The sequence below is a fragment of the Chelon labrosus genome (assembly GCF_963514085.1).
Source record: "Chelon labrosus genome assembly, chromosome: 5".
Lineage (NCBI taxonomy): Eukaryota > Metazoa > Chordata > Actinopteri > Mugiliformes > Mugilidae > Chelon > Chelon labrosus.
This window is the reverse complement of record NC_140341.1, coordinates 14,441,805-14,462,732: the sequence shown is the minus strand read 5'-3', so window position 1 is coordinate 14,462,732 and position 20,928 is coordinate 14,441,805. Positions and strand designations below refer to the sequence as shown.

At 42.3% G+C, this 20,928-nt stretch overlaps 2 protein-coding genes across 4 annotated transcripts; both read right to left on the bottom strand.

Annotated features, from left to right (window-relative positions):
• Nucleotides 1-4,802: 4,802 nt before the first annotated feature.
• Nucleotides 4,803-14,131, bottom strand: nr1i2 (nuclear receptor subfamily 1, group I, member 2). Of its 3 annotated transcripts, none has more exons than XM_084544701.1 (9): nucleotides 14,001-14,131; nucleotides 13,221-13,502; nucleotides 11,298-11,428; nucleotides 10,986-11,155; nucleotides 10,587-10,903; nucleotides 8,525-8,670; nucleotides 6,394-6,510; nucleotides 6,109-6,214; nucleotides 4,803-6,026 (listed from the first exon to the last, which is right to left on the bottom strand). In XM_084544701.1, the coding sequence occupies exons 1-9, from the start codon at nucleotides 14,030-14,032 to the stop codon at nucleotides 5,870-5,872; spliced, it is 1,458 nt and encodes a 485-aa protein (XP_084400827.1). In that variant the 5' UTR covers nucleotides 14,033-14,131; the 3' UTR covers nucleotides 4,803-5,869. The 3 variants fall into 3 exon arrangements, with proteins under 3 accessions (XP_084400827.1, XP_084400828.1, XP_084400829.1); XM_084544702.1 differs by having other exon boundaries at nucleotides 14,012-14,125; XM_084544703.1 differs by having other exon boundaries at nucleotides 13,221-13,536; nucleotides 14,001-14,096.
• Nucleotides 14,132-14,858: 727 nt separating this feature from the next.
• Nucleotides 14,859-19,839, bottom strand: cfap91 (cilia and flagella associated protein 91). Its single transcript, XM_084544001.1, has 17 exons — nucleotides 19,484-19,839; nucleotides 19,327-19,403; nucleotides 18,780-18,928; nucleotides 18,570-18,644; nucleotides 18,377-18,433; nucleotides 18,086-18,264; nucleotides 17,810-17,987; nucleotides 17,299-17,456; nucleotides 17,024-17,185; nucleotides 16,782-16,903; nucleotides 16,589-16,702; nucleotides 16,410-16,481; nucleotides 16,146-16,292; nucleotides 15,840-16,061; nucleotides 15,561-15,709; nucleotides 15,385-15,470; nucleotides 14,859-15,209 (listed from the first exon to the last, which is right to left on the bottom strand). Exons 1-17 carry the CDS (start codon nucleotides 19,569-19,571, stop codon nucleotides 15,025-15,027), a joined length of 2,220 nt encoding a protein of 739 aa, XP_084400127.1. The 5' UTR covers nucleotides 19,572-19,839; the 3' UTR covers nucleotides 14,859-15,024.
• Nucleotides 19,840-20,928: the final 1,089 nt, after the last annotated feature.

Below are 20,928 nucleotides of genomic sequence, written 5' to 3'. Positions count from 1 at the left end.
CTCTCCATCGCCCTTGGCCAGGGGGTGAGCTCTGCCCAGCTCTGCTCTGCCCTGCTCTGCTCCCCCAGACAGCAGCGGAGCGACGCTGAAGCAGTCCGGGTTCAACAGCTAAACCGACCGCCCCGCGCCACGACCACAAACCAAGCACCCCCCCCCCCCCCCCCCCCCCCAACCGGACCCACTTTTAACCCCCCCTCGATCCGGCCTTCCTCACACAGCTGTTTGAACTCCATCCTGCGTCAAAGACATCTCTCTCCGGGCCCTTTCAACAGGGAAGCGAATCGCAGGGCCAGAGGTGTTGTCGACGGTACTATTGATAAAAGTACACTGTACATGTATACACAATGCTAGCCTGTTAATGTTTGTAAGAGGACAATCTGTAGAAAAGTCCTAAGCTGTTCCCCTCTCTCCCCTATCTGGCCTCACCCGTTGTCCTCCCCCACATTTTTCCATTTTTCCGCATCCTCATCCTTTTGACCTCTGTGTCCCCTGGCCGATTCCCCCTCTTCTTCCTCCTCCTCCTCCTCCTCCTCCTCCTCCTCCTCTGGTTCCTTCTGTAGTGCATGGCCTGAGTATGGTAGGATCACCTGGGGGTCGCCACGCCCTCTCATCTCCACTTCCGCAGACAAGGCATGAGGCTCACGCACGCGTATACACACAAACACACACACTCACAAACAGACACATCCATCCTCACACACACACACACACACACACGGATGCATGATGTATGTGGAAAGAAGCCGTCGACTTGTGGGGACAGTTTAATTCTTTTGTTTCTTTTGCCTGGGGGTTGTTTTTAACTGGTTAGCGAGCAGTTTTACCTTGTTTTTAATGTTATTATTTTTTTTTTTTGTACTCCTGGGCGGATCTTTTTTTTTTTTCTTTTCGGATTGACACGTGCGATGGATGTGACATGTATCTGGTCCTGTGTGCTTGTATAATATATATACATACAGTACAAAAAGACAAAACAAAAAAAAACAAACACGCATACATACACAGTTTATATATTACTTTTCCTTATGTATAAAAAGTATATATAGATATATGTATATTAACTACAATGGTTCAGAAATCATTTATGGTGAGCTCATATCTGGCAGAGCAGTGGCAATATTTGCCGCTGCCTAAAGACAATAGATTTAGAGAAGGTGGTGTTTTATTTTATTTTTTTTCCTCTTCTTTTTTGCTGGAGTGTGGTTAGATTCCAGCGGCTACTCTCCTCGTTCTCCTGTGTTGTCTGTATTAAGGCTGTAGATGGATTTAGGGCATTGCTCTATCCCCCCCCCCCCCGTCCCTCCGACTCTGTCTACAACAGTGTTTTCTGTGACAGTCCAGGCAAACGTGTCCTCTTCCCCCCCCCCTTCTCTTTTTTCTGTCTCCGTGAAGAATCACTTTCCTTTTCCTCGACCCTTTTGAGAAAGCCCCCAGCGGTCGTCTTTTCAGCGCCGCCGCCGCCGGCTGTCTCGTACGTGTTGTGACCACTGACTCCAAGTGTTAGCCTATAGCGTTCTTCCTCCTCCTCCTCCTCCTCCTCCTCCTCCTCCGCCTGGAGCACATAGAGCCACTCGGTACAGTCTGTCAAATCGTCTTATTTACAGAGAATACTCACTACATAAAAAAGATAAAATGAAAAAATAATAAAAAAAAATTAAAAAAAAAAAGAGAGAAACTGAATTTGTATATACAGTATAAATGCTCCTCACCAAAATTCTGTATGACTTGTATGTTGTTTTTTTTTTTTTTATGTTGATTTATTTTTATTTCCATGTTGTGTTCAAGGTATGTATATATGCAGACCCATGTACTGTTTATGAGCAAAAACAAAGACGACAGAGGGTGGGGAAAGAAATGGAGTGGGGGGAAAAAAAGAAAAAAAAAAAAAAAGAGAGACAGAATCAGGGCAAAACTGATGTTGTTTATGGATATTGTAGATGATGATCAGCTTTATCCAGCCATATGTTCAATCTTACCTGTACAGTACAGTAGAAGACAGCTGTATTATTGTAACAAGAACTAGTCATGTATAGTGTAACTATAGTTTGGAGTGCCTTTGCTTTCATACACCTTCGCCTTGTTTCCGCCCCCTCACCCGACCCCTGCCATCGCCCCCCCACCCCCACCCGCCCTCACCCTGATATTGTGACTCTCCCTTTGGTGCTGTTGAATGTCCTGCTATCCTGCAACACGCTTAAAAAAACAACAAAAAAAAAAAACACGCTCACTTGATTTTTCCTGCCCCTCCTCTTCCAGTTGCACATCTTCCTCCCCCGCCTTTTTTTCATTGCACACTTAATGTAATATACAGACATTGTTAATTGTAAGGATATTTTTCCTTAACTGAAGTAGACAAGTGTTTATTTTAATAGATGTTTTATCTCGGACACACATGTATACCACAGTCCTGGACTCCGGGGCATGAAGTGGGTGGGGGTGTTGTGGATGGCAGCAGGGGTTTCAAAAAACAAAGAAAGGCTTCATATACTGTATATAAACGATACAGTTTCCGTATCACTCACACAGTGTTGGTTCCGTTACCAAAGCCAAACTATGATGTAGTCGTGATGAGTCATCCTCAGAGGCAATAACTTTTCTTCTTCTTCTAATTCTTCTCTCTGGATATTTTGTTGTTTTCCCTCTGTCCTCTTGCTTGCTTCTCGTCCCGGCTGTGCTCATCCAGAGGGGTTGGCGGGGTGGGGTGGTTGTGGGTTGGGGGGTTTCAGTAGCACCTAAAGGGGTCGAGTCATGTAGCCTTTCTCCCGCCTCCCGCTTGCAGTAATTTCGCATTCATGAACGTGTCGCCACCCTCCACCAGAAGGTCTGACCACTTCACCCTACCCCTAACTCCTTCGATAAAAACACCACAAAGGTTACCAAAAAAAAAAAAAGAAAGTATATATGCTAGTATTATATATTATACTAGCATATATGCTAGTTGGATACACTAACTGGGCTTAACTGGGGTTAGAGAAAAGGAAAATCTAAAAAAAATGCTACAAAAACATCCTGTATAACAGTACAACTACTTGAATGCCTCTGTTTGTGACTGAAAATTTTTCTTTCTTTTTTTCTTTTGTTTTTCTTTTTGTTCTGTGAAGGTATGCTAAATGTGCGCCTCTGTAAATATTCCCTCTGCGTGCTCCGAGGAATAGTTCCCTGGTACTGTAATTTGCATTAAATAAAGAGTAGGATAGCCTGGAAATGATCAAGAAATGTGTCTCTTTGGTCGTCTTTTAGTGCCATCGCTGTTTAAATAAAGAATAAAGTGAGGCGCATCAATTTTTGCGGCGAACGGCAAAATTGACGTCGATGTCATGTGCATGCTAGACCACGCCCACTTTTTTTTTCCCCCCTGTAAAATTTTGGTTCCGAGAGTCGCTCCATTCAGAACTCCTTATCTGGTGAAATCTGCCAGGTCAATTAAGTTGTGTGGGCGGAGTTTATATCCGTTGATGGATGTCATAGAGAGCCGAAGTCCCGCCCCCTCTACTTCCGGGTTATGGGACCTATCTTTCGAAAAAATATGAACGGCAGTCTATGGCGAAAGATAAATTATTTTCTGGTCCCGATCGACTTGTGCCTTGGATTATACATATGTTGTTTTTCAGAATAAAAAATGATTTTACATGTCAAGAATGTCACAGTTTGTCGCAAGATGGTTAAGTAAAACGCTATGGAAAATACGTAATTAAACGAACTACAAGTCCCGCATGCTGGCGCGTACAGAACCGACCAAAACTGCCTTCGTGTAACTACAGCTCTCGACATGACCCAATTTATAATGATTTTCACCTCGTTTGATGCTTCTGCCTTCGTCCTGGAAGAAGACGGTAAAGCTCAACAAGGAGACAGCCATAGTTCTCAAGTGACGTACATTGTTCGAGACGAGAGATGTAGTTCACTAAGCGATCTTATACAAAACCTAATGTTGTTCAGCTTATTTACGTCAAATAATTTATCTCTTGACGTGAAAAATTATCTTTTAAATTCACACACATCATATGTGAAATTCATGCCACAATTCGAACGGGACCAAAAAATAATTATTATCTCTCCATAGACTGCCGTTCATATTTTTTCGAAAGATAGGTCCCATGACCCGGAAGTAGAGGGGCGGGACTTCGGCTCTCTATTTGAGCACCGTTGAGTTGATTTTGTTCGCAACAAAATGGCTGCCACTGGAGAAGCAAGATTGTTAGATTCTGCTGTTTGTCAAAAAAATATTGACAACGAAATAACTTTAAAGGACAAATAGTTAACAGTGATTAAGACATTTGCCAAGAAGCATACATAACACACAGTAATTTGTTACTCTGATTGGTTGCGCGACTATCCAATTGTATACGGGGGTATTTTTTGTATCTGTATCGGTCAAAGAACGCCCCATAATGAAATCTAAATTTCACTTAACTTTGCTGTGCCCAGCTACATGAGTAAATACTGGCTTTAGATGCATCTAAATTTTAATAAAATGTCTAAGGCTATGTACATTAAACAAGTAGAGTCTGCTCACGCCAGCACGCTGCCATTCTCACGCTCATTAATACCATGTTCACCATCTTAGTTTAGCATATTAGCTTGCTAACATTTGCCGGTTAGCATCAGTCAGTTAGCAACAGTTAGTTTTCACACATTTCCGTTCAATTTTTTCCTCAAGATGCCGCATAGGAACTGGGGCCTAAAACGTCCAGATCAAGCACTTTCACGAAATCATAATAAAATTAATTCTGATAGCGCTAAATGAAACATCGTAGCATCACCAAAGTTGAGAAGACAAATACGGGAAATGTCCGCGAGGACTCTACCTTAACTCTGAACAATTGTGCATTGAATTGTTGAAAAATGAAGAACACGCACCAATATTTAGTAAATACAGTAAATTTAATAAATTCCTTTCGTGACATTTTACTAAACCTTCTTTAAATCAGTATGTAGTATCTGTACTGAAATAATTTGATATGGCAATAGTGATAAATTACTGAATATTTTACACTTAGAAGTCACTGCAGCCATCAACAATCACCATACCTAATTTCAGCATAAGTTATATTGACCAGTAGCTTATTTTCTGTTATTATGTAAAATAAAGGGTGGCACAGTGGCATGGTAGTTAGCACTGATGCTTCACAGCAAGACGGTTCCGGGTTTGAATCCAGGCGGACTGGGCCTTTCTGTTTGGAGTTTGCATGTTCTCCCTGTGTCTGTGTGGGTTCTCTCCAGGTACTCTCCCACCCTCTTAAGACATGCTCGTTAGGTTAACAGGTGATTCTAAATTGGCCGTAGGTGTGCATGTGAGTGTGACTGGTTGTCTGTCTCACTGCGTTAGCCCTGCGATAGACTGGCGACCTGTCCAGGGTGCACCCAGCCTCTCGCCCGATGTGTCTTTATTCAGTTTTATTTACAATGAGTGTAGAGATTGTTTCGTTTCATGTGACAGCACCAAAACACAAAACTAAACCTGAGGTAACAAATATGAAAACTAAAGATGATTCCTGCAGCTACACCATTTTCGGTCTTCGACAATTCTTCACAACATTTAAACAAACACGTTCAGCCTCACAACATGTACTTACTGAAAGCAAATGACATAGAAATAAAGATTCAATCTGCGCTGTAACAAAACAAACTTTGTAAAAGTCATCAGAGCCTGTAGTACAGTATCTTTGCCTTGCAAGATGCGTGTAGAGAACGTAAAACAATCGCACGGCACAATTTGTTACTACTTCCTTGCTTGTATGATGACATAATACGAATACTTTCATTATATGAATACTTTCATTTAAATCGATGGACATGTTCAGTTCTTGTTAAATAACAGCGGTGGACTCTGAGTGCTTGAGATGTCCGTGTGCAGCGGATGCCTGCGTCAGAAGTCACTACAGGGGCTTTTACTGACCACTTCCATTATGAGAGGAGATAAAGTGTCAGGCTGGATGTCCTGGATCTGCATAATCTGTTTGGTGTACTCCTCTGTCATTGTTCTCAGCTCCGTACAGCAGGCTATCACTTTCGGGTACAGCAAGCTGGAATAACAGGAAGCGAAGGTGAAGCAGACAAATATGTGAAAGGTGTCAGACTGAGAGTGAGACTTGGTTTGTCACTCACTGTCTTTCTGAGCCTGTTCTCTTGCAGTCGATCCAGGTTTTAAGAGCCAGCGCCAGGTTTTCTTGAACCTTGTCGACCACGCTGTGCTGCTGCACTCCAGGACGATCTGGATCCAACAAAGACACGTATCCTTAAATTAAAAACCAACCTGAGAACGTCTTAAAATACATTTTCATGCTTGGCTTGGTGCATATGCTCCCTGTTTGTCAGGTTTAAATATTTACTGGGTTCATAAATGATTGATGAGCGAGGACTGGGATGAACTGATGAAGACCTGCTTGGTACCTGGAGAAAACAGGGACATGGCCTGCATGAGAACGTACTCTTCCTCTTGCAAGTTCAGTCTGCGCAGTGTGTGGTGAAATTTGAGCAGAGGCTCCAGCAGGAGTGGCTGGAAACCCGCTACAAAACAAAGAAAAAATCTTTATTAGTAGATCAACCAACTAGAGTTGAGGAGTCTTCATCCACAGCTTACATTATATTAACATATCATCCAAAGCATACACCAAGATAGAGGAGATTTTAAGCAGTGAGAATAATTGGGTCAAACTGATATTTTGAAGAGATATCTGTCATTTCCTGTTATTCATAAGACTGGCTGGCTGGGACTTAACATGAAAATGAGAAAAACAGATATAGTATTCTAGGTAAAGACATTTTTGACATCAATACAACATCTTTCCTTATTTTATTTTATTTTTTTTACTTATGTACAATTCTTTAGTTTTTAATGAAAGTTAATGGACCTTTATTGAATCTTTTTTTAAACATTTAACTGGGCTGCAACAAAATAGTAACTGAAGATGTGATAAATATGTAAATAAGGACAGACATCTGCATCTGATATTTACATTTCCTCTTTACTCCTCCTGCTCAAAGTTGAAAGGGAAGTTGATGAGTGGACCTTTGTAATTTTAATCCAATCAGGAGTCCATTTATTTGTCCTAGCAGCTGTAATATAAAGTTATAAGACTGTTAACAGATTTTATCGCAGAGCCAAATTGCTTTAAGGCCAAAAACAAATGGAGAAACATAATAATAAAAATATATATACCTATTTACAAAGGCTTTTGACAACTTTCTTTTTTCCTGCTTATACAGCAGTGCAACCATCAGCATGGAAAGTGGTAGAGTCACTTTTTTAATGTAAAACATCTACAGGAAATGATGTTTCACTGAGTTTGATTAAAAAAAATAAATAAATAAATAAATAAGACATTGCCCATCTAGTTTTCACTTTTGACTGAGGTGACTAAATAAAATGCGACTGTAGTCACACCTTTATCCACTTTAAGTTTATTTGTTGTACGTTGTTTATGCCACGGTAAGTTTAGTCTGACCAGTCGGAGCGTAAGCTTTTTTGCTGCACACTGGCATAAAAATAAACACGTTGATATGTAGTTTAACGCGACTATGAAACATGAGCAGACACCTACCACCACCTACTATTTCGAAAGGTATTTCCTGCAGTCTCCTAATCTTTAATATGTCACGGACTGCCAAAAAGGAAGCCGGGAGACAATGAACGAATGTGAACTCCCTTTTGATCTTTAAGCGTGACAATTCAAGTTTGACAGCATTCTGGCGGATGCTCGTCCTGGAATCACGTTACTGTTTCTGCGAAGGTGTCACCGAGGTGAAGTACAGTAAGAATAAACCCGTCATGATGATTCTGTTCGACTGTAGGTGCATCTTAAAAGATCATCAAGACGTGAGAAGGAAACGCCACCACAAAAAAACACGTCATGCTTGACTCAAAATGTCAGCGTGCAGGCGTTGCTTCTTATCACGAGTACTGTATCTGTATCTGTAAATCTTGACACGTCTTCGGTTACTCTCAGTGTTAACTTTAACCTGGTCCCTTGCAGACAGAACATACTGTACATCTGTGCTGCTGCTGCTGCTGCTGCTTTTTCAGTCAACCTCAGATCATATTTGTGTCCACTACTGAATGTGTTTTGTATTGTTTTAATAGCAGACTTGATTATAACTATGCCCTAACAAATCCAGGGGCAGATAAACCTCCAAGTGATTCCACCGCTCAATGAATGATGATGAACCTTTTACCAATTGTCACCTGCAGCTTTACCGTTTCCATTTCATCCAAAAACACAAATGTGCACTACCTGTGCAACACCAAAAGGTGAGTAGGCATGGTGAACACTGTGCACAATTAGGCAGCTAAATCTCCTCTGCATCTTTAGAAAGTGTTGATGGGAAACTATTTTTAAAAAGTGATAACATTGTTATTGTGTTTAACACTGCTCCCAAGTAAGCAACAATATGGTCAAATATGTGGCTCGCCTGATTACGATCAGTTCTTTCACAGTTCATTCATGTGACAGTTTCTTTTTACATCTGTGTACTCATCTGTAGATTTCTGTCTGCCTATTTGTGTTTGTGAAAGTAGCCTCACCTCGTACGGCATCATCTATGCAGTATGTAATATGGCCACATTCCCAGTTGCTTGTTTTTGAGTTGAACACCATGTTAAAACGGATCTGCATTATTTCAAACGTGGCTCCCTTCAGCAGAGATATCTGGTCCCCCATGGACAGAGATCTGTGGGAAACCAGCTTGACATGACATAAACTAAATTAATGCTGAACGGATATTAAAGGGGACCTAGTACACTTCTTTCCTATTTTCTGCCACACACATAGAATGCTTTGATGTTTGGGTGCCGACACTGAGGCGCCAAAACCTGCAGCTTAGCAATAGCACATTTTCATTTCATTTAAAATATATCAATGCTTGAAGTTGTGCACTGTTTAAGGAGTGGCTGTGCTGAGTGACATGTGGGTGTCTTTTCAGGTTACAAGCTGTCTGACGAGGTCTCCACCGGCTGCCTCGCCTCCGCTCATTCTCCACCCCTTTTTAAGTTAGCCTGATAAGCTGGCGACAGACAGCTCCACCCATGCTGAGCTTCAAAACGGATCTTATGATTCCTGACCATTGACCAATACGCAAATCTTTATCAAAGCGGAGGTGGGCCAAGGAGGTGAGCCTTAAAGAGACAGGAGCTCATACGGCTGGGCTGTTTAACTGGCAGTGAGGGATGAGGATACACGCTGCCTGGCCAAAAAAAAAAAGTCACCACCTGGATTTAACTAAGCAAATAGGTAGAAGCCTCCTATTGGGTAATTACTGCATGGGTGATTATCTTTCAGCTGGCAACAAGTTATTTAACCTCAACTGATGCAATGAGTAGCTTCTCATTTCTTAAACAACCATGTTGAAAGACACATCCTGTTGTTGTGGAAAAGATGTTAGTCTGTTTGAGAAGGGTCAAATCATTGGCATGCATCAAGCAGAGAAAACATCTAAGGAGATTGTAGAAACAACTAAAATTGGGTTAAGAACTGTCCAACGCATTATTAAAAACTGGAAGGATAGTGGGGAACCATCGTCTTTGAAGAAGAAATGTGGTCGGAAAAAAATCCTGATTGATCGTGATCTGTAATCACTTAAATGTTTGGTGAAATCAAATAGAAGAAAAACAACAGTAGAACTCAGGGCTATGTTTAATAGTGACAGTAAGAGCATTTCCACACGTACAATGTGAAGGGAACTCAAGGGATTGGGACTGAACAGCTGTGTAGCCTTAAAAAAAACACTAATCAGTGAGGCTAACTGGAAAAAAAGGCTACAATTTGCTAGGGAGCATAAAGATTGGACTCTGGAGCAATGGAAGAAGGTCATGTGGTCTGATGAGTCCAGATTTACCCTGTTCAAGAGTGATGGGGGCATCAGGGTAAGAAAAGAGGCAGATGAAGTGATGCACCCATCATGCCTAGTGCCTACTGTACAAGCCTGTGGGGGCAGTGCTATGATCTGGGGTTGCTGCAGTTGCTCAGGTCTAGGTTCAGCAACATTATGAGCCCAAAGAATGAGGTCAGCTGACTACCTGAATATACTGAATGAACAGGTTATTCCATCAATGGATTTTTTCTTCCCTGATGTTCACGGGCATATTCCAAGATGACAATGTCAGGATTCATGGGGCTCAAGTTGTGAAAGAGTGGTTCAGGGAGCATGAGACATCATTTTCACACATGGATTGGGCACCACAGAGTCCAGACCTTAACCCCAATGAGAATCTTTGGGATGTGCTGGAGAAGGCTTTGTGCAGTGGTCAGACTCTCCCATCATCAATACAAGATCTTGGTGAAAAATGCATGCAACACTGGATGGAAATAAATCTTGTGACACTGGAGAAGCTTATCGAAACAATGCCACAGAGAACAAAGCTAAAGGCGGTCCAATGAAATATTAGAGCGTGTGACCTTTTTTTTTTGGTGGCGACTTTTTTTTTTGACCAGGCAGAGTAGATTGTTTGGAAGCTATGATTAATCCAAAGCCACTCTAGTGGAGTTCCTGAATAAAAATAGTCAAAAATGTGTGTACTAAGTCCCCTTTAAGCACCAAAAACATACCCGTTGAGACATATTTCAACACGCATGGATGCACATATTTACCGGAAGTCTTGAAGACCTTTGGAAAACCTAATTATATCCTGGATCATGTATGTCGTGAGGTCAGTCACATGTGGAAGAGCAGTGAAGACGCATCCGTTTCCGCCCTCGCCTCCTTCCTGGCCCTCTTGTTTCTCGGCGGAACCGCAGAGGCTGGAGGAGGATGACGAAAACAAGGAGGAGAGGGAGCCGGCATGTGAGGACGCCGCGGGGTCAGGTGCAGGCATGTCAGCTGTGGTGCAGGGTTGTGTCAGCGAGTGAAAGGCCTCGCTTGCGGAAAGGCCGCTCTCGCTCTCGGGAAAGATGTTTCGGTCCATAGGCTGAAAAAGTAAAACCGTCAGTCAGTTTAAAAAAAAAATAAAAATGGCGAGCACGTGAACACGCGTGGAGAGGTTCGCTCACCCTGAATCCGCTGAAGCGGGAGAAGGCTGGGTCAAATGTGCTGCGGTGGCCACAGAGCAGCTCCTGGATCATATTTTCTTGCGGGGATGAAAGCTCCACTGATACTTTATGCATCTTTTTCTTCCTGATCTTGATTCTCCTCTCCAACACCTCTTTCTCGGACATAACCACTAAGCGGACGCAAAGAGCATGCACCACACGTCACAACACAAATACTTTAACTTTTGCTTTAAATTCACTCTACCACAGTACAAAAGTACAGTATAAAAGTAATTTCCTAATAATAAAGCATCATATCTAGAGGTTACTTACTCTCTTCACGCATGCCGATGGCCTGGCATTTACGGAAGCGACAGGCTTGACACGACCGACGATTGTTCTTTGTTATAGTGCATTCATTCAGGAATGGACAGTGGAGTTTTGTCGACCTCTTTATAATGCGTCTGAAATTATTAAAAAAAATCATAATAACAGTTTACGAACATCAGTCTGAAGTTAGAAATCATGGGAATGAACACACAGATGGTATTAAGGTACTATTGCGTGCATGCATGTGTGCGCTGACCAAGCTGTACGCCAGCCAGGAAATAAACCATTGAGGTTATGAATTCAAGTTTGAGACGATCAAATGAAACATAAAGACGTAAGCACATGTAACGGTGGCTAAATTACTTGACCACATACGTCACAGTTAGCTTCAGTTTAATAATTAAATGAAGGCAACTCCGGTCCAAAGTAATACACAATAAACCGAGCCGACCGTTTATTCGTCTCGTCAGTTGTTTTTATGGATATAAACTATCTACAGCTGAACGTGGAGAAATGACATCTCAGTTGTATTCAGATAAGCCGTGAATACTTAAAGTCCACGTCATTCGACACGTGTATTAATAGATGGACAACTTTTTTCAAATCATGGCAACAACATCACTGAGATTACCTTGTGCCAATTAAGAAACCTTTGTTGTTCCTGTTTTGGAGCCTTTTCCGCTAAAATCTATTCAAAGGCTTCTACCTTTTCAGGACACGTCTACACGGCTTCTAACCAGGACTAATATATCAGACGTCATCACTCCTCTCAGACCTGCGCTGGCCACCCACAGCTTTAAGAGCGCAATTTGAAATTCTCCTCCTGGCACACAAAGCTCTCAATGGCCCCCGACTCCACGGTACATTTCAGACATGCTTTCAGTGCACAATTCCGGCAATTTTCCGGGGTCAAGAAAGTGTAACCAGATAATCATTTTGCATTTAGAACAACTGGCCTGCTGACCTCACACTGGTTCAGACGCTGTGGTCTTTTAAAAAGAAACAAATGACCTTCTTTATTCAGCCAAGCATTCCTTTTAGGGTTTTACCTGAGCTTTAGTGCATGTACCATACAGTACGTACACTCACGGGCAACTTACTTTAGCGCTTTAGTGAAAATTAATACGTTCCAGAATAACAGTGCTGCGCTAAATATGAACTTCATGAAGGTCATGGTATTCAGCACGGTTTCAGATAAATGAAATGTCTGAACATAAACTCAACATTACGTAGTGTGCGGCTGTCATACTGGAATGCATTCGTGTTCACGAGTGTTCCTAATGAACTGGCAAGTGAGCGTACATACTGTGCGTGCATACACCGATCATTCATAACATTATGACCACCTGCCTGATATTGTGTAGTGCATATATATATATAACATATAGCAAACTTTTGCTTCCACGTGTATGTATATACACCGATCAGCCACAACGTTATGACCACTGAGAGGAGAAGTGAATAACATGGACCATCTTGTAACAATGCAATGTTCTGCTGGGAAACTTTTTGACCTGGCATTCATTCATGTGGATGTAACTTAGACATGTAGCACCTTGATGGCAGCAGTCATCCCCAGCAGGATGCAGCCTGACACAGGCACGCACACGAAAACAATTTAGGAACAACTCAGAAAAACATGAAAAACAGCACAAGGTGTTGACCTGGCCTCCAAATTCACAAGATCCCAAACTGATCAAGAATCTGTGGGATGCACTGGAACAAGCCTGATCCACAGAGACCCCTCCCCTCAACCCATAGGACCTAAAGGCCCCCCACATTCTGTCGCCAGACACCACAGGACACCCTCAGAAAGCCCATGTCCATTCTCTGTTCTATTCTGTTTTGGAGGCACAATATTAGGAAAGCGGTCATAATGTTATGCCTTATCGTTGTGCAGGTGAGAGATGAAGAGAAAAACCTCACCTGAAGAAGCCCTTACAGCCTTCGCACGTCAAGGCATTGAAGTGGTAGCCCTTGGCCAGATCCCCACACACGCCGCAGACCTTTGGCTCCTCATCTTCAGTCAGCGCCCCCTCCTCGTCCTCGTCCTCCTCGGTTTGAGCTGAGAGCAGCTCACGGACCATCTGCAGTCCAGCAGAGGCCTTCTTGCTCATTCTCACCTGAGGGAAGCTGTTGTTGTTGTTTCTGCAAGTCGGGGACGGCGTTGCGGGGGAGCGAGGCTGACAGCCACAGGTAGAAACCAGTCTGAGATGGAGCACAGGAGTCCTATTTATGACCACTGAGAGGAGAAGTGAATAACCTCATTTACAGAGGGCACACAATCCACTGTGCTTTGATACACTTGCCTTCAGAAAGGAGCACAGCACCACAACACCGGGTCTGAGTCATATTCTTCTATTGTGTTCAGAATAAAGGCGCAGTGACGCAAAACTACATGTGAATAAAGGCTCAGTGTGGAACTATGAGAAGGTTTCAACTCTTATTTTTTCACTGAAGCTAAATGGTCACAGTGGGCAAGTCTAACGTAGGTGTAGTGAATAGTGCACAGTTTTCAACATCACCATTTTATTTTAAGTAATTTTCCTGAAAAACATTCATTTATTTTCTGGTTGATCATCTCGTGCAATCCGGTTAAAAAAAAAATGAATGAGGAGACAAAAAGAAAGTGCATTTTAATGTAAAGGTAACGACATGTAAGAGGCTCTGTGTCGAGCTTATAAAAACAAGAGCTACTTTTCCTACCTGTTCTTTACCTGGGTAAAGGTCGAGATCATTCAACTCCCTCGCCGGTCGAGTCCAGATGTCCACACAGCTGTGCATACAGTCCACTGATCTCCGTCTCAGCCTTCTGCCGTTAATCCAGGTCGATTTCCTATTCCTCGAACAAGCTACAAGGTGAGAAAGAGTAAGGTACGGTACGAGCTTTTCCTGCTGGACCTGTTGCAATTTTTTTTTTTTTTTTTTTTTTTTTTTTGACGGGGCTCGTTGCAACAAGTGTGCCAGGCTGCAGCGGAGGAGGAGATACAAGTCCAGCGCCGCCCACCTTGATCAAACTGACATAACATCAAGGGTCACAAGAGGGCGATTTGTGACAGCCATGCTCTCACATTTTTTTCCACCAGTGTGATCATGACAACTGCAAAAAGTAATTTATTTATTTATTTATTTATTTTTCATGAATTGCATATTTGAGACTTAAAGATTGGAGTCTGATTGCCCCCTAGTGGTCAAATATCCCTTGTGGTTTTTTTTTTTTTTTTTTTTTTTTGATCCTCCTGATAAATCAAATCAAATCATTTACAAGTGGTGTAGATTTTAAATGACTGGTAATTTATCCAGGACTGACTGTCGCAGCAAATTCATTTCAAAGAGTCCCCAAGAACCCAAACTGTTCCAAGTGTCAGACAATGAAGAAGAGATTGCTAAAAATTGATTTCTAGTAGGAGCCCCCCGCCCCCCGCCCCCCCAAAAAAAGAGATTGTGAATGAACAAAAATAGCTAAAACTACTGCTTAACAATCTTTCAGTAAAACCTAACTTCACGAAGATTAGAGATTTTATTATTTAATAGTTTTAGAAAGATACTGTTCCAACTATTTCAAGACTGTAAGGTTTATATCAAACAATCAAAAGGCTACAGTTACACCAAAAAACATTTTTATATTTTAATAACATGAGTGAACAACACGTTTAGACATCGCATTGCAACACTATTAACACTTCTCCTTCTCCGCCTCTCTTTACTCAGTCTCAGTCTCAGTGTGGTCTCACTCTCCTTCCTTTCCCTGCTCCCTTTGGCCGATCTTCTCCTCGAGCACTTGACTTGAAGCTTTTTCGGAGGGGCAGGTCACCTGCGAGGCACCCGGAGTGCTGGGGAGGACCCCAGAAGGCTTTGCAGCTCCCTGCACGATGCCCCGTGCTGCCTGCAAGTGTCTGTGCTGATTCTGGTGCACTGGCAAGAAGGCAGCAAGAGAAACCACACGGTCAGACAAGCGTGGAAAGAATTTGCATCTGACTTTATCACGTGTCTGACATTTCTTTTGTTTACAAAGGTTTGTCTATTGCTTTACAGGGTTACATTGTGACAATAAAGTGTGAATAAAGCTGAACAAAAACTTCTTACAAACCTTTTTGCCTGATCTTCTCAAGCTCTGGGATCAGGAAGCTGTACATCAGCTCTGACACAATCTCCTCCGACTGAAGACTGTTCCGGCTACTCACACACAAAAATAACTTTCTGTATTAGTCATGTTTGTAATTTCTGGTTGCAAAGCATCAGCAGATATTCCGAGGTGTACATTACCTTTCCTCCAGTGCATAGGCAATGTCATTGACCTCTTTTGCCCGCCTCTGGATCTCCTCTCTGGCCTGCTGGTCAGCCATCTGATCCAAGGTCTCCAAGATGACGTCCTCTAAATACAAATCCACACTTTCCTGGTGTACCTGCACCACCTGTGACACAGCGTGAAGGACACCCACAGACATGCTAAGCATTATAATACAAGCACCACTCACCTCCGCCCGCATCCTATGATAATCTCCTTTTCCCACTTGTAACAGTAAAAAGACACATGTTACGTACTTGTTTGAAGATCTCGTCTTCTTCTCTACGCCTGTGCTCCTCCACCTGCCTCCTTCCGCTCTCCTCAGCCTCTCGCAGACGACGCTCCCTCTCAGCCAACAGAGTAAAGGCGTGAATCCTGCGCTCCTCTTGGAGACGGGTCAGCTCCTTGGACAAGGTGTCAAACAGCTGTTCAAGCTCGGCACCTACCACTCTGGCTTGAGACGCCTCCTCTTGACAGATCTGGGAATAGTAGTGGCAATGAGATCATTCAAAGTTTGTAAAGCTTAAAACTTTGCATGTGAGGTCCTATCTGTGTGTTTTCACCTTGTGTCTTTGCTCGTCTCTTTGTTTTTTCAGGGCCATTACGCGCTTTTTGTCGGCTTTCAGCAGCTCTTGCTTGTCCCCCTGCAGGGCGTGGACAGTCCTAAGTTCATTGATGAACTCCAGACGGTTCTCCTTGCTCTTAAACATCTGCATAACAAAGACGGGAGTAAACAGAGAAGAAATTCAGACATGAAACACATTTGTGTAAGATCTTCAAGCATGTAAAGAAATCTCACACATGCAGGTAATCACACACTCCCAGACCTCATACTGGATACTTCTTCCTCTCATCAGATTCTGAATGCAGATTACGGCAAGCTCTGCCTCCTCATCTCCCTAAAGAAATTCATGAGTTAATTAGCAAATATAATACGTGTAGTATTATAATATATACTATATAGTAATAAGGCAGGTGTAAATCACAGCCAGAGCAGTCAGCTGACCTCTGGTGGCTTCTCTACTCGGGGAGTGACAGGGCGAGGAACAGGCTTCTCATTTTTGACAAGAAAACGCAAGGACTTCTTTGTCACTTGTTTGTTCTCCTCCTCCTTCAGGGCCTGTGGAGACAAAGTTGGTGATGTATTTGTAAAAAACACTTAAGTAGCATGAACATGAACATATTCTTTCCTGTTTTACCTTGTATCTATTCATCAGCTTCATGGCTCTGTCCACAGGGGTGTTGAATGCATCCTTTTTGACTGTGGATTTCAGTATTTTCACCCGTGGCTTGAGGAGTCTTGCTTCTAGCTCTAGCAAGCCTATGGTCGACAAAGAGTAAAAATATGACCTTAACAACTGATGAATACTGTTGTCTCTGTGGTGCTATTTTGGAAATGACCCACTCAGCTTTATTTGACCAAAAACATTTAAATTCAGACCTTCATATGTGTCTAAGTAGTAGCTTTTTAGCTCATTGCTCCTGGTGTTCCTGCTGGTCAACCTGCGGACCTGAGGGATATATGTGAGAGAATCTGTGGCAACGCCGCGTCGCTCTAACTTCCCCTCCACATTTTTCCTCTTAGCTTCCAATTTTCTCAGTGCTACAGACAAAACAGCGAAAAAGAAGTCATAGATGAGCAGGCGTGAAACAAAACCATGCGTAATACACTTTTGGTCAACATATTATGTTAGAACTGAGACGTGGTTGTCTTACACCTCATGTAGTCATTTTGGATTTTGTGTAGCTTGGTTTCCTTGTCCTTTTGGTGCTTAGAATATATCTGGTTTAGTCTCTTATCTGTGACATCTTTCTGAGCCTCATCTCTCTGCCTCAGCAGGTCGTTCAGCACGGCAAGACGGGCCTCTTGCAGCCTGGCCACCACCCACAGTAATTACAGATTAGAGGAAAGTTTCACTCCGATAACTCAATAAAGCAAGAACCGGATATGTCCTACGAATCTTAGATATGTTAGTAAATAGTTGTAGTGTGGAAGAACATCAATTCCATGTGCCAGAAGCTATCAACACAACAAAAAGTTTAAAAATTAAGCTGTAGTGGATTTAAGATATAACACTACTTGCCAAGTGGGTTAAAAGATGGCTTAAATCTGTGTGAAATGCTTCACTAGGATTATTTTAGTAATAGTTTATTTCTTTATCTGTCTCTTCTAGTCAGAGTTAAAAAAAAATAAAATAAAAAGTGTCTGAGGTATAGTCCCACTCACTTCTCAATTTCTCTCTCTCTGAAAGCCCACTCTTTGGCCTCCATCTCCTCCATCATCCGCCTCCTCTTGTCAAGCTGGCTCAGGTCTTCCAGCGGCGGAAGGCTTGCCTCCCAAACACGTTTGGCACGTGCCCGTTCTATCATTTCTACTTCTGCTAAGCCTGCAGGCAGACCACGACCTGAAGAGACCAGTCAACATGGAATAAGACATAGTTAGACTGTTCAAGCAATTACTTGGTTTAAAAACCAGTGAAAATCTTAAATATTGATCTTGTACCCCAAGTTAAAGCCGCCAATTGCAGGAGCTCTGAAGGAGTTGACCCAGGCTGTATCACATACTCAGGGCTGTAAGGATCTGTCTGAGCTTCACTTTCTCTGTAATCAGTCTGGACTGCCACGGTGCAGTGGGTGGGATGTTCCTCTTCATCCTTTCCACCGGCAGTTAAAAAGTCCTCGCTAATGTGACACAAAGAGCGGATGTCGACTTTTCACCCCCCAAAAAAAGTGCACAGCAATCAAAGCTGGAAAAAAAAAAAAAAACGCATCGTGACAAACCTTTGGAACTTACTTTGGCAATGCAAAAATCGCATCTGGGGGAAGCTGCTGTGCAAAGGGAATCAGAGGGCTAAAGAGAACAGAAGGCAACGTCGGTGTCAGAGACTACATCAATATTTACAGTAGAAATCTGGGCAGCATGGTAGTTATCTTTTGTTTGTCGTGGTGTCAGGCAAAGACAGAGGTTGCAGGCTGACTAATCAAACCGTTTAAAGTATTTGCAGTAATCAGCTCCGGTGACGTGGCACTCCTTCTTCAGCCATGACTGAGCATTTGGAACCCTGTCAAGACAATAATAAAAAAAAAATGAATGTCATAAACATGCCAGGGGACACAGTTTATGTTTGTAATGATTGACGACTAAACTTTAACAACATGCAAATCTCTAACAGCTACTGCTGTGTGTGCCGTTTTACCCGGCCAGCTGCTGCAGAGCCTCTTTGCGTTGCTCCGTGTGCCCTCGCCACTGATGATCAGTTAAAGCGGGGACAGGCTGCGCGGGGTCCAGTTTAAGAGTGTAGCACGGGTAGTCACTGAACATAGACGCAAACTCGGGCACTCGCCTCTGAGTAAAGCAGAGGGAATTGATGTCAGCATTTTCACATTTGATCGGTTTCTTTCAGCAATGTGGGCCATAGGCCAGAGTTTGTGGACAGGGGGAGTAGAGGACAAAACCAGATCATGACTAGCTACTAAGTTATGTCAAACAAAACAAACAATAATACTGCACAAATGTGGGGAATGTGCTTATAAGTACTGCTAGAAAAAACGGTGTGGACTCTTTAAGTAATACAACTTAACAAAACCTTTTAATTAAGAGTTACTAATATAAAACCACGGTTGCCTTTCACTTAATACTAGCATATTAAAGGAATATGCTAGTATTAAGTGATAGTTAGCACCCTTGTATGGCATATGAAACAATATTTCTCTGTAGGGCAAATAAGGACATATCTAACTCACAACTCGACTCTTAGTCGCGTAGGCCTTGAGATTGGCCCTGGCATGGTCTGTCTCCGATGCCACTGTGTACTCTGGATCTGCGGTCGAACAGTTCGGGTTAGCTAGCAGGTTTTCAAACGTTAGCTATACAGCCTCAGCTTTATTTAAGTTTACTCACCATACAAATGGTCATAAACTCGTTCCCGCCAAAAAACTTTGTTAGCATCATTTTTCCTGGCGACCATGCGAGTGACAGACGTGCTCATTGTCTTGTTATGATTAAAAGCCGTTTTGTTTATTCCTCTCCAAAGTAATTTCTCACTCTCAGACGTCGTTGTCAAACTGCGGTATTTAGCACTGTAACCATGGAGACGGTAAACTCGCCTCCCGGAAGTGGGAGGAGTTATCTCGAGCTTCGGTCCACTTCCTGTGTCGATTTCTGTGTGGAGACGGTGGAGACCTTAGCATACACAGTCAATGGTGGAGACCTACAGTCAGTGGTGGAGACTCTCTAGCTTGTTACATTTTGGAGGCTTGGTTTATACAAACTGTCCTCATCTGTGTAGGACGTTTCTGTCTTCTATGTAAATCCAGTGAAGTCGGCAAGTTTCAGTCCATCTCTCTCCTCCTGCATGACTCATACCTCAACTGCTACGAGCAGTTTGTAGGCTACTTAAGCTACTCCTCCGCATCTGGACTTTTTATTATATTATACTATATAATGTTATATTATATTATATTATTCTAAGTGTAGTTTTTTAGTAGTAGTGTTAGTAGTTTTTCTTCTCTTAACTCTTATTCTGTTGTGTATATAACTTGTATTTTTCCACTGTCTTGCCCTAATGCTGCAACCCCTGAATTTCCCCATGATCTTATAATCCTATTGCTATACAGCAATGAACCAACTTCATGACCTATATGACCTTTAATACCGTGGCATGCAAATTTTTAACTGTGTCAGCCAAAATGCTTTTTGCTTTAACACCAAGCGCAGACACATTTATATTTGTTTGTCTGGCAAGAGAATATACTTTTACTGAAGTGAAAAGTTAAAGTAAGTTTAGTAAACTGTTAAAATAAACTTTTTTTTTTCTTTTAGTTCCTTTATCAGAATGTTTTCCTACACAATTCAGAATGACTGCGCCAGAAGCGGGAGGTGCAAATGTCTGCAGGGAGTGTTTAGAAACACAGAAATCATGTGGTGATTATCTGTGACTTTAGGCAGTCAACCACTCAAAATATTAAATGTGGTGATTTTGTTTGTTTTCATGTATATCTTTGGACCCTTAACATTGTGGGCATTACTGAATGGGCTGATTCTTCTTTCTCTTCTCATTTCTGACTGAACCCACTGAAATAAAAATTTAAAAAGAGTAGAAGTGCAGAACTTGGAAAATAAAAAATAAAAAGTCTGTTCTCAACACAGATGAGTAAGGTTTACTAAAGCAAAACAAAAAGTAGGAGCTGACTGAAGTAAAAACTGACTGAAAAAAAAAATGCAACACAGGAAATGTTTTATTCTTACTCAATTTTGTCGACACAACAAGAACAAGGAGGCATACAGCATGTTTATTAGTACTTGGGTCTGAGCATGACTGTGAGTCACAAGTCTTGCGTTTGTAT

Coding starts and splice junctions, on each gene's coding strand:
- nr1i2 (XM_084544701.1), bottom strand. CDS start 14,032: ATGATCTCGACCTTTACCCAGGTAAAGAACAG. Junction 11,429..13,220: donor GGCTGTAAGGGCTTCTTCAG/GTGAGGTTTTTC, acceptor TAATAATTTCAG/ACGCATTATAAAGAGGTCGA. Junction 6,215..6,393: donor CATGTCCCTGTTTTCTCCAG/GTACCAAGCAGG, acceptor TGTTGGATCCAG/ATCGTCCTGGAGTGCAGCAG.
- cfap91 (XM_084544001.1), bottom strand. CDS start 19,571: ATGAGCACGTCTGTCACTCGCATGGTCGCCAGGAAAAATGATGCTAAC. Junction 18,265..18,376: donor GCGATTTTTGCATTGCCAAA/GTAAGTTCCAAA, acceptor GTGTCACATTAG/CGAGGACTTTTTAACTGCCG. Junction 16,482..16,588: donor GAGTAGAGAAGCCACCAGAG/GTCAGCTGACTG, acceptor GAATTTCTTTAG/GGAGATGAGGAGGCAGAGCT.